Source organism: Atheta coriaria, unplaced genomic scaffold (assembly GCF_025399875.1).
Source record: "Atheta coriaria isolate IRGN ID8LTWV9N9 unplaced genomic scaffold, Caltech_Dcor_3.1 hic_scaffold_7_pilon, whole genome shotgun sequence".
Lineage (NCBI taxonomy): Eukaryota > Metazoa > Arthropoda > Insecta > Coleoptera > Staphylinidae > Dalotia > Dalotia coriaria.
In genome coordinates this window covers 12,009,785-12,023,501 of record NW_027045449.1, presented here as the reverse complement: position 1 = coordinate 12,023,501, position 13,717 = coordinate 12,009,785, and the positions used below count along the sequence as shown (strand labels likewise).

Below are 13,717 nucleotides of genomic sequence, written 5' to 3'. Positions count from 1 at the left end.
GACCTACCCATATCAAATTTACTAATATAGTTTTACAAAAACATGTAAATTTGGTTGCCTATCCTAAACTAATAATATTTTTGTATTCTGGGTTGTGTTATGTTTAGATAACAATGGTATTATCATCGGTGATGGTCCTCGGCGCACTGACAATGTTTATCAAATCAGAGACACTGTGGATCGCTTATCATGTGGGGCAAGGGCTTCAGGGCATTTTTGTCGCTATGCTGGTCACGTGCAATTGCCAGGTGCTCAAGTTATACACGCGTACAATCAAATCGAAACGCTCGAAAATGGTGCCATCTTACGGTAATCTTGCAGCTGAGGCACGAAATATTATCGGACACCATTCGGGCATTACAAAATCCACCAGCTTACAACTACTCACATGGGAACCAGCACCTGATTCAGTTTAAACGCAGTTTTTTTTTTTCATAAAAATAAAATTAGAGACTGATTGAGTGAAATGACAGATACAAAGATGGAGCTGAGTAAAATTGAGGTTATTATTATCATCATCATCATCACATATCAAATTCATATCAATCTTCACTAAATATGCTTTAAAACTGCTTTAAACGTTGTTGAAGATGTTCATAAATTAATTTCAGCTTAAATCGGCTTCAAAACAATTACCGTTAAGTTGTTACTTACAAACTTTTAAGTAACGCCCAAATTAAAATAATGAATTATTAATTATTTTAATCTTCAGCAGGGAAAAGTTTTGAAAGGCGGCGAGACGTGAAATTTGTGGTTGAAAGTCGAGTGAAAAATGTTTCATCATCATAGATCTGATATTTGCATATCATTTTCTTCTTCACAGGGTTACGCACACCGACGACGGGTTTCTTATCATAAAAATTCCTCGCACGAGCTTTTCATCCAATTTCCCGACCTGCAGACCTGCAGACACACTAATGTAATATCCGTGTTTGTCTAGCCGTAAATATGTGTGCATAACAGTGTAAATATTAATCCTAGACGCAGGTATAACTGCCGAGGCAGCAAAAACTTGTGAAAATATTATATGTTAACGCAAAATAATCAGAATGTAGATGCTACGGAAAATATTTGTATCCTAATGAATGTAAAATATTACAACAATTTGTAAATATGGAGAGTACCAACGCTTGCAGCTGCATATAAAATGGATAATTATTGTAAATAAACATTAATAAAGGTGATTTTCAAATATATTTGTATTTATTGGATTTATTTATTTATTTTTAGTGTTAATGAATAATAATTGGTTTTGAGTTATTTTTTAATTTAAAATTTGAATTATGAAAATAAATTTAAATTTGGATTAAATTTTATTTTATATGTGTAAATAATGACTACGACTATGGCCACGTGGATTGTAATAAATAATAAATTAATTAAAATAATAAATTAATTTTTTTTTTATCTGTTTGTATTGAATCCTTCAATAAGCTTTTAATTTTAATTCAATGAAATGAGGTATGCTAATAATACAATTTAATAACATCATTATTCAAATTATATAATTACTATAAAAACTATAATAACTATAATTAAATAAATTAAATTTCATCCATTATTTTATACGCATTACGTTATGTTTTTGTAATGAAAAGTAGACTGGTTTTGTTATTAAAATTGGCTCCATAGTTTTAGCGTGAAAACTTACAAATAAACAGACATAATTACATTCGCATTTATATTTATACTAGCTTTTGCCCACGACTTCGTCCCGGTAGTGTTTAATAAAAATGTAATACGTTTTTACTCTCTTGTTCTAGACATAGTATGTGTCAATTCTATCAATAAGATTTGCAATTTTATTTAAGAGAAATTAATAATATAAAGAATTGCTAATAATGCACTTCAGCGCGCCATCTGGGAATCAATTATTTAACTATAACTATGATTGAATCTCAATGCCAACTTTTATCCTATAGAAAAAGGCTATCTTTAGGGTTTTCCCGGCAATTATTCGAATATTTCTCGCCGTAAAAACCATCCCTGGACTTAAAAAACAAGTAAACAAAAGAATTGGCCAAATTGGTCTAAGCGTTGTTGAGTTATGCGCTTACCAACATATTTTGCTATTTATTTCTATATTATAGATTTAACACCCTTTAAGTCATAATTTTTGATATTTTAATAGTTCTTCTGCTCTTAGAAACTAAAACAAATTCAATAAATCATACATCATCAAAATCTGTCTAGCCGTTTTTAATTTATAAACGCTGTAACTAACATTTATATATAAATACAATAGATAGATATATAACTAAACATGAACCTTGTAATTAAAAAAAAAACAATAAAATAATTTTCCATTTTTCAGTCACATTCTATTAAATAAATTTCTAATTTTAGTAACTTTCAATTACAGTCCGCATGCCTATCCTAGTTAAGTAAAGTTAGCATACGAAGTTTTAATGCAATATGCGAGGTAAGATAAATTCCAACTTAGCCCCCGAAGGATTCTCCATGCTGACTATGAAAATACGTCGAGATAATCTAATACGCAGAAGCATGTAGAATTATCCGATATTGTGAATGAACTCAAATTAAAAGTGAACAAGGACGAACACGAACGAAACATAATAAACCGTATTATATGAACAACTGAAACAAGCACATGAAGACATTTCATATGAACTAATTAGAACAAGTTGCGTAATAAAGACAACCCCAAGGGAATATTTTAATGCCATTACACCAAAAATGACAGTCATATATTCTAATTTATTTTATATGCGTGGTATTATTAACAATGCAATGGATAATATTAGTTAATTTTTTTATGATGCTGTGAAACCGCCAAACGATGATTAATATTTATGAACGTAATTATAATCAGCGAATTCGCATTGATATGGACATTTATAGGTGGGAATTAGTGTGGGTGGATATGAAAATTAACATGTTGGGACATTTCGAACATTTGCCATTGGCAATTTGCAAGCAGCGATGTTAAGCGTTGCCGAACGCAAGCCGACAGCGGGCGAAGGACGTGTGGGTGGCATGGGTGTTTGAGTGGGCAGCAACGACCGCAGCAGCTTCGCAGTGGGCGAGATACATTAAACGCATCCTTGTCCTTGTTTCCAGAGGACTTTAGTTTTAATTTACTACAAATTTAATGTGAAAATATTATTTTAATTAAATTTTGACAGTGGGGGCATAAAAAATTGAAGTTTGGAAAGTGTTTCTGCATAATTTTGTAAATTCGGAGACAAATTTATTTTTTTAGAGTCATTATTGTCATGAAAAATAATAATTAGCCCCTATATAAATTTGAATTAATGTAAATTCTTATACTTGTATTGCAACTCAAGCTATGTTAAACAACATTCAACTACAGAAATTATTTTTATTTATTTTTTATGTTTTATAAAAAGGATTAAAAGTAATAACTGTGCCGCTTATTTTGAAAGTGGCCTAACTCCATTTATCTTCAAATCGAGATATTGAAAGTTTTGCGTTTCAATGAATTTAAAAATATACGTATAAGATACAAAGGAGTCATACTGCTTAAGCGTATCTTAGGATGTTAAATTTACTGTTCCTGTTAAAGTAGTGGCAATTATTAAGTAAATAACGTGCGTTTCCTTATCAAGAATGGAGTTGGGCCACTTTCAAAATTAACAGCCAGATTCATTATAAAATTTGAAGATGCCCAAGTCCATTCAACATAATTTAAGATGTTTCAAATTGAAGAAAAAACGTCTTCGTTTCACAGGCAGCTTCGTGAAGTAATACATTTTGTTTGTTAAAATCTGCCAAACCCCAAAACTTCTCAAAAATATTCTTTCTTTCTTCTTCATTATAATTTTTTGTGCACGCATTCCGACAACCACAATCTTTGGTTCGAAATTTTTTTCATGAACAATACTTCCGGTTTAACTGCAATATCTTTTTCCTGAATTCCGTTTTATCTTTCGCACTTTTTGGATATATGGTGCATCAATCTTTTCTCCATTGTTATTTGAATCTTCATCCTCTGACGAGGAATTTTATTTTATAACTCTTTTTCTTATTCGCTTTTTTAAAATTATTAATTACTATTTCTTTTTCACTATCTGAACTAAGTGGTCTTCTTCGGTTCTTCCTCATGCTTGCAATAATTTCTATAATTTAATATTAAATTTTAAGTTTTATATTAATTAAACGTACAGGTTAATTAACTAACGCAATTGTCCCAAAAATGAGGTGGACTTGTAAATACTAATTAATTGAAATGACCTTCATCGCTGCTTTCCGACATTATCAATAATAAATACCTTGATGTAACTATAAATGGAGTTAGGCCACTTTCAAACCACACGGGTCAGTTATTCAATTAATTCGGAAAACCTATGTGTAAAAAATGTACCGTATTTTCTCTGAATATAAGCAATCTGAAGTGCGTCACTGATAAATAACATGAAGTTGTACATGTAACCATGGTAACCGGCAAAAAATTGAAAAACGGAGTTAGGTCACTTTCAAAATAAGCGGCTCAACTATCAATTTTCAAAACTTCTTGATAACAAAATGTAAATTTTAAAAAATTAACGGTTTTTTTAGTGATTTTTCTCAATTTTCACTCAATTCTTATAAAAAAAGTATAGTTCTATAAAATGTTAGATTTTCTTAAAATTTATAGATTATTTAATTGCATAATAAGATTATAAATAAATTTTTCAATAATTTTAAAAAGGTCCATGTTTTATAGTGACACTTTCATTAAAAAATAAAAGTCAAAAAGAAGGGAAAAAAGTGAAGAAATAGTCAAAGAAGACAAAATCTATAAAATCAATTAAACTCAAACTTAAAATTGAATATTACAAAGATATTGCCTGAATTCTAGATAATTTAAGTTTATTTCTCATAAAAATTCACTTTACTATCCAGAAATAACACAAAAACAAAATTTTTCAATTAAAAACCTAGCAAAGCATATTTTTACTTTATTTTTACCCTTGGACAATATAATATTCACCCAACTTAATCATAATTCCAACCGGTATTTAACTATCAAAGCGCAATATGATGTTGAATATAATAAATTTGTCATCCTAATACCCTTGACGCTCAATTAAATTATCAACTCATTAAAACACCTCCTACTCGTGTGAAATAGGCGTAAATCGTATTAGACAACAAATATGACGGAAAACTTTGCACGTTGCCGGCCTAAGTTTGCCAACTCTAGAACGCGCTGCGTTAAATGAAGTTAATTAAGATAAACCGACCTTTTTGCGCGGATTATAACGCCCCACACCGGAATTCTAATGAAATTGACTTTTTTCCCTCCTATACGCCGCGCTGTTTCTTGCTCGTCTGTCTGCAAACAAGCGAAGAAAAATTACAACATTTCATAAATTGCAATCATTTATATTCTTTGCGCTGTGTTTTATCATATTACTCTAATGAAAAAATGAAGCAATCAACATTATTCTTCATTGCCAGGGTTAGATTTAGATGGGGGGAAATTTGTGTTTGACTGTTCAATGCACCCATGTACCACCAGAAGTTTCTGATACGCGTACTTAATAAAGTTTAGCAGGGAAATGTGAGCTCACAGCTCAGTTTGAGCAGTTTGTGAATTTATAGGAAGCCCGACGATTACGTTAATGTCGTTAATTAAATTTGTATTACCGGCAAGGCGGTATATGAGCAACAAACTTTAATTAGCAACGTAAATTACTTATAATATACACGTAATGGATCCTAATTTATTGTAATATTACCTTTAACACGCGATTTTGTCGAGGTATATTTTAGTAATACTTGGTTTTTACTTTTTTTGTTTCTTGGATCCATTATTAGCCGATTTTCCTAAAAAAAATTAATTTTATTAAAAAAAACAAATTGGGAAACATTGATAATGCACATTAACGCCATCTAGATTTGAATTGTTGAACTTAAATCATATTTGAATCTTCATACCAACTTTCATCCCTTATTTTATACCCTTAAAATAATTTTTTGAGCCAAATAAATAGCATATTTTATTTTCCCTTATCAAAACTATCTTTATACCAAAATTTATCAAAATTAGTTCAATGGTTTTTGGGTGAAAGCGTAACAAACAAACAAAAATTAATGTATTAGCTAGAATTGGTGTATAATGTACTAAAATATAATTTTGCTTTTATAATAAAAGAAAAAATCAATTAGTTTGTTTGTTTTTCATTAACATTTAAAATAATTAAACAGTTACCAAACTTTCAACACGAATTTTATCCAAATTAAAGTGGTTGAAGTTTTAATGGCATTAAAATAACAAATTGATCGTTTTTGCATTCGAAAGTTGGGCGAATTTAAATCGAGAAGCGCAGTAATTGGAAAAGTAGGAAACTCCAACCTCCAAATGCCGCATTAATTTTCATATTAACGCACAACTGTGTATGTGCCCAACCCAAGATAGAGATAAAGATTTTGTTAATACCTACAAACTTCTTGAATCATGTTGAATCTTTGGTTGAACATTCAATCTGTTCGAGTAAATGAATTTACAATGCGCGTATTTGACGAGTACATTCCGCCGATCGTGCTGTTGTGTAATTATAATGAGAAATCGAGAATTTCACATTTTGAGCTGAATGAATGATTTACGGGCGCACCGCATCGAACAAATCTGAAATTTCCACGCTTGGTGGAGGCAAGAATGCCCGAAATGCCGAGAACGCTGGAAACCATGACAGTCTATACATATTCAACACGTTCGTCTCGTGTCTGGTGCATAATTAATTTCGTTGTTGCTCGTAATTATACGCGACCAACTTCTCAATCACTATGCGCAGCCTGTGTTGTTTGAACAGGAATTTTTAAAATTATTATTTATGCTTGTTATTAGAGCAGGTAAGTAAAAAATTAATTATTTTATGTGTTGTAAAGTTTTTAAGTGTTTTGTAGTGGTTATAGTAAAAATTAGAAAGTTTTCATCCATAATATTTCGGCAAAAAAAGCTTTAAAAAAAATTTGCATATTTTTAGTCAAATAGTTTTTTTTTTCAAATCTATAATATAAAATAAATCGCACAATCTGTTAGTAAGCGCATAACTCAACAACGTCTAAGTCAATTTGGCCAATTCTTTTTTTTTAATGTTCGTTAAAGTCCAAGGATGGTTTTTACGTCGAGAAAAATTCAAATATTTGCCGGGAAAACCCCAAAGACAGCACTTTTCCACAGGATAAAAGTTGACATTGAGATTCAATCATAGTTATAGTTAAATAGTTGAATCCGAGATGGCGCGCTGAAGTGCATTATTAGCAATTCTTTATATAATTAATTTGTTTAAAATAAAATTTCAAATCTTATCTGTCTAGAACATGAGAGTAAAAAGGAATTACATATTTATTAAACACTATCGGGACGAAGTCGTGGACAAAAACTAGTGATTTATATATGATTGTCATTAAGATCTATAAAACTTTCTATAAAAGTTTCAAAAAACATGTTTTTGCCATTTTTTATATCAAAATTTAGCAAAACTTATTTTTTCCATTTTATGTGACATCTTTTTCTACTTAAGATAAAAAAGTTTAATTAAAAGTACGATTCTTGAACTTTCCTTTTTTCTTTTCACCCAAAATAATTTAGTTCCTCTGTCTAAAAACTTATTTAAAGTTGTTTTATTCTTCGAAACTTCGTACGTGTGCGTTATTTTTGCCTGTGAACGTGTGTGGCTGGTGCGGTTCGAAACTTTGCAATTTTCAAAGTGCACACATTTCGAAAAGCGCTCGGTAAAAGTTTAACGCTTCAGTTTAGCACAGTTTATATCTATGCCTAAAACACGCGCAAACTTTCAACTGACTCCCTGCTGGGTCTAGTTCATCTTCTTGCCTTTTTCCCTATTCTTTGCTTCTCTTTACACTTTTTACCATTTCTTTGGAATTATTTTACAGCCAGAGTGTAAAAACGTGTTGCTTTCTAAACGATCGTTCTTTTACTACTCATTTGTATAAATTTACTATGAAAAAACTTCTTCTTCTTTCAAAGTTTTATTTTATACTTATAGATAAGTATTAAATTACAGTTACATCGAAGTACTTCAAACGCCTGTGACACTTTGATATTGAATCCTGAGAGGCTAAGAAGATGAGAATTTTCAAGTGGAAATTCTAGTCTAAACCTTTCCCAGCTAAGAAGCAAAGATTTATTTCTATCAGATATCCTGGGAATCAGTTTACGCTGGCTTAGAAAATGATTGGTAACATGAGCACTTTGTTTTGAATATTTAAATCCTACGCCATTTAAATGTAAATATTATGTAGGTGTGTGTTTTTTTGTTTTCCTCTAGAGATGTAAACGTAAATTTCAACGTGAATGCTTTAAATAACTTGATAAAATGTGCATTTGCGAGCTCTCGCTTAAATTTAATGCGCTAGGCGAGCGTGGAAAATCCATCAGTTTGTTCCCGCGGGGCGTTTTCCGACGTCAAGCGATACAGAAATTATTGAGCCATTAGCTATAAATATTGCCATCACCTGAGACATCGCGATACCAGCGGCGATAATAATTCTTTTTTTTTTTGGTGAAACAAAACAAAACTGGTAAAATTATTTCAGTCTCTTGACAATTTTTTGACAAAAACATTCGGGGAAACAAGTTTTATCTAACAAAGTAATATTGACATATACCCGGAGTATCTATTTTCTTTTCCAAAGTTTTTTTCTGTCAAAACTTTGTTTTTCCTTTGGAAAAAAATTTAAAAAAATATTTTTTTTATTTGACATTTAATTTTCAATATTATAGTCTTCTTCGGAGAAGAATATATTAAATTTTTTTGATGTTATTTTTTGATTATTACCCGTCAGTGTTTACCATCCAGTGTGAAAATGTAACACGGAAACTTTAGCTTCCATTATTGCTTTTTCAATGATGAGGTGTACATCCCCAACATCCTAAACATCCTTCCTACATGCTACATTTACTGACACTGGTATGTAAGCATCCCTCCGAAGTACACGCTGAACGTTTTCGGCAGCAGACGAGCAAATAAAAGAACATGTGGGACGTGAACGAAGACGGAGCCGTGTTGTTTATCGCATTAGTGGCAGGACTAAAACGAAAGCGGGTTGGGCACACCAACGAAATTACGCCGCTCGTTGGGAACAGCTCAGCGTTAAATGACGAAAATAAATCTATATAACTAGCAGACTAAACTACTAAATAAATTACAAATATTTTCTTTTTATTTTACAAGTAGCTATAATATTGAAATGAATCGCAAAATCTGTTGGTAAGTGCATAACTCAACAACGCTTAGACTTATTTAGCCAATTCTTTTGTTTAAATGTTTGTTAAAGTCCAAGGATGGTTTTTACGGCGAGAAAAATTCGAATAATTGCCGGGAAAACCCTAAAGACAGCCGTTTCCTATAGGATAAAAGTTGGCATTGAGATTCAATGAGTTATAGTTAAATAGTTGAATCCGAGATGGCGCGCTGAAGTGTATTATTAGCAATTCTTAATATAATTAATTTGTTTAAAATAAAATTGCGAATCTTATTGATAGAATTAACACATACTATGTCTAGAACAAGAGGGTAAAAACGAATTACATTTTTATTAAACACTACCGGGACAAAGTCGCGGACAAAAGCTAGTTTTTAATAAAAACTACGTATTTGTGGGTAAAAGTTATTTTAGTTATAAAATGTGCAAAAATAAAATTTCAAACGCTGTGAATAAATGCAATTCGAGTTTTTGATGTTTCCAAAGCTCCTGTTGTTCGAAGCAATGTTCATCGCTAAATATTAATGCGCTCCATTCCCGAAGGAGTAGCACGGCGAAGAAAACAAGAGAAACGAGTACGTTAATCCACGCTTCGTGGAAAAGCGTTGAAATATGTTGATTTGCTTGACAACCGGCGGGCAATAAGAAAAATGTAAACAGATCCAAAGTGCAAAGTGTGAAAAAAACGTAAGATAAATTGTTTCACTTGCAAAATCCAACATGAAAAACAACCTGCGTATTTTTAACAGACAACACATTTATAAACAATTTTATTTTCACGTTTTCTTTAATAATCTGTTGTTGGGATCAAAGTTACAAAGTACCTCCATCGAGTTTTCTAAGTTTAAAGTTTCAGAATTTTCCAGCGGTCGAGGGTGAATGAATCGAATTGATTCATGGCGGTGTTTTGCGGCAATATTGAGTAAATTACGCTGAAAGTTTGGACGTTTCGGTTGCGTTTCACCGGCAACTACTTCAGGCTAATAAAGTAATAACAGAGGCGGACGCAAGAAGTTTCACAAGTGCACAGAACTCGAAACTCAAGTGCACTCACAAGTTGAATCTTAGTTTAGGAAACCTATCAAAATAATACAGATTCGCAGTCAAAACATTAAATAATAAACACAAAAAATATATTTATATACGTTGTAATTGATTTTTGATGAATGACTATATTAAAACTTTTGTTGTTTATCACTTTCAGACAGATTCATACATTTTCATGTTTTGCAAACTTTTGGGATACTTTGACTTGTGTATGAATATGTTTATGATTTATATGCTTCTGAATTGAGTGAAAAGTTAATAAATTTTAATCATTTTTTACTAAAATTTTTGTGTAATGCTGTAAATCTATTCCTATCCCTATTCTTTACTTTCCATTGTTCGCCTTGTAATAGATTTAGAGATTTGAATTCCCTGAGCGTTGAGATTCACATTGAATCACATTGTCCTCTTAACTAGATTTTAGGTTAAAAAAATAAATAAGTGATTTTTGAACATAAATTTTTTCTTCAAGTTAATATGATTTGTTTGTTGCATGTTGAACCCATCAGCTTACCAATATTTCCTGCAGGCTTTAGCGTATCCTGCCGAGAGCAAGCGGAAATTTTAATTAACTCCCCAGCGCTGTTGTGATTAAAGGTCTTTAAAGGTTTTTAAGCCGGCGTCAAATCAAATCGCACGCGTTTATTCCCGCTGCGTTAATTTCCCAACGACTTTAAGCGCTCAATTAATTTTTACGCTTGTAATGAGTTTATTTTAATATTTAAATAGAATTAAAGTTTAAATAATTTAAATAAATTGAGCAGTTGTGAATATAATTGATGTACGTTATAAAATGTTTATGCACAACACTTAAAACTTGCAACTCATAAATTACGGTTTGAAATTTAATTTCGAATGTTTTATGAAGAGAAGAGACCTGCGGGATAAATTTGGGTTTCTGGTTAAATTAAAATTTCAACTATTCGTGTTTCGGCGCGCAAACTTTGCAAACAAAACCTGAATATGCAGCGCATGCTGAAACAGGTAGTCGTGCAGAACGAACGTGGACGCGTGATACACCATTAGCATTCGGGTTGGTCCCAGGGATGGTCGTTAATTATAAAACGAGCATGTGTGTCGGATGATGCCGGCGCCGGTTACACGCATTACGTATTAAAATCGAGCTCGGTTTCCGTGGCCATCGGGATCATAAATTCTAAGCTACACGCAAAAAATCATTCTAATATTTTATTTTAAAATTCCTACTTTTGCCCACATAAATTTTCATTTAAAAAATTAACCCAATTAAGGGTTTTTATATTTGTTTTGCCAATTATTTGCCTAATTCGTCATTAAAAAACTCACTTTTAGGTTAAAAAATATGAAATTTAAATAATTCACTTTTGCGCCATCTCGGAATGAATTTTAAAACTATAACTATAATTAAATCTCCATACAAATTTTTATTTCTAATTTGCTTTTTCCCGCAACTTCGCCCCGGTAGCGTTCAATAAAAATGTAATTCGTTTTTACTTTCTTGTTCTAGATATTGTATGTGTCAGTTCTATCAATGAGATTCGCAATTTTATTTTAAACAAATTAATTATATAAAGAATTGCTAATAATGCACTTCATCGCGCCATCTCGGATTCAACTATTTACCTATAACTATGATTGACTCTCAATACCAACTTTTATTTTATAGAAAAGCGCTGTTTTTAGGGTTTTCCCGCCAATTATTTGAATTTTTCTCGCCGTAAAAACCATCCTTGGCCTTTAACAAACATTTTAAAAAAGAATGGGCCAAATTGGTCTAGGCGTTGTTGAGTTATGCGCTTACCAACAGATTATGCGATTCATTTTTATATTATAGAAGATTTTATCAACAGCAAATTATATTTTGGTAAAAAATCCACATAAAATACCTGTTAGTAACGATACCTTAATTTAATACTATACACATTTTAATTCTGCATTTTACCTTCTTAAAACATTATTTTTACAACAAAAACTATCGTATGTCCTTCTTAAAGACATAAACTATCTCTATTCCAAAATTAATCAAATTTGAGTGAATGGTTCTAGAGCTAAATGTAAACAAACAAACACGTTTGTTTACTTCACATTACTTTCACAAAAAAATAAAATAAAACTATAAATCCAGTATTATATACAATTAATTCGTTTTATTGTACATTTAGAACACATTGTCAATGATAAACGTTCCTCCTTTGAGTCCTCCAAAGGATTCGAACCTTTCTGTTTCTCTTATAATGTACATGTAATAAAGGTCTGATTTGTGATGCTAAAATGTATTCATCCGAATGAATACCAAAACCGACCCGGCTAATCTTCCGAAATAGAGGGAATAGAAGCAATGGAACCTTATCATTGTTAAGAATATGTACCAAATAGATCATATCACCCGCATGATTTATTTATGCATATTTACAATCAAATAAAGCAATAAATTAAGGCGGCATTAAAATTTTATTGTTGAGAATTCAGTGGTACCTATATTATCTGGATTATTTGGCCTCAGAGGACCTAATCGACATCTCTATGAATACCTCATCAACGTTAATACCCACGATCCTGTGCAATCTACTGCAGCCTGCAGTCCGAAAGCATCTGCATTGCAAATTTCGGTGCGTGGCACTTTGCATGAATAAATTAATACGAATCGATGTTACCCGGCGATACTTATATATTCTAATTAGACTGCCTAAATCTGTACAAATCTGTACATGTGTATGGATAGATTCATGTCATGAAACATGGAAACATGACAACATTAATTAACTATTTTGAAAAGAAAAGTGTGTACCTGTTTTGATGTATGTTGTGTTGTGTGTTTGGATGTAGTGTTTACTTGGAATGTTTGTGTGTGGTGGTGTGATGCACTGTGTGATGCACTTTTTTTACAGTTCTTTTGAGATGTGCGACACGACAATACGCGATGTTTGTGCAACTGTTGCTTTTTCTCTGGTGTCAGTGTCGCTCTAACTCGTTTGATGGAGTCGGGATCGTGTCGCATCGTACGTTGTCGTGACGTGCTCAACGCGTGATGCGCGTTTGATTCCCTCGCGAAATCTCGGCTTCCGGCGAATACTTTCGTAATGCTCAAAAATTAAAAGTGCCTTTAGCAAAAATAATAAATACAGTGTTACTATATACAGGACCAGTCATAATATTTAATATTCTATAAAATAAAAACCATTAAAACACTCAAAGAAAACCAAGAATATTGCGAAAATTTTGGGAAGAATATTCGTAAATCACAAATTTATTTAAAAAATATAAATTAAATAAAAAACGACGTTGTTTATCAAAAGATGGTTTTAAAGATCCTGTATAATCATTCGAAAACCACGTCACCGTAAAGCCTTTTCCGTTTATGGAAGCAACAACAAAGAAAATTTGAACACCAGAGGAAGAAAAACGGAATTAACTTTGTTTTTAATAAAACTGGAATGTCTACGAAAATATTAAATGTACATCAGTGGCAAATGTACTGAATGAAACCAGTATC

The 13,717-nt window shown here is 31.6% G+C and overlaps 1 protein-coding gene across 3 annotated transcripts in view; it reads left to right on the top strand.

Moving 5' to 3' along the window:
- LOC135796134 (adhesion G protein-coupled receptor E2-like) overlaps positions 1-1,194 on the top strand; it is a 36,852-nt gene extending 35,658 nt beyond the window's left edge. For 2 of the 3 annotated variants that reach the window (XM_065308042.1, XM_065308045.1), the window contains one exon: positions 108-1,194. In XM_065308042.1, coding sequence (XP_065164114.1) covers positions 108-416 — 309 coding nt within the window. In that variant the 3' untranslated portion in view covers positions 417-1,194. The remainder of the gene's footprint in view (positions 1-107) is intronic. The other variant, XM_065308043.1, reaches the window with a different exon arrangement.
- Positions 1,195-13,717: the final 12,523 nt, after the last annotated feature.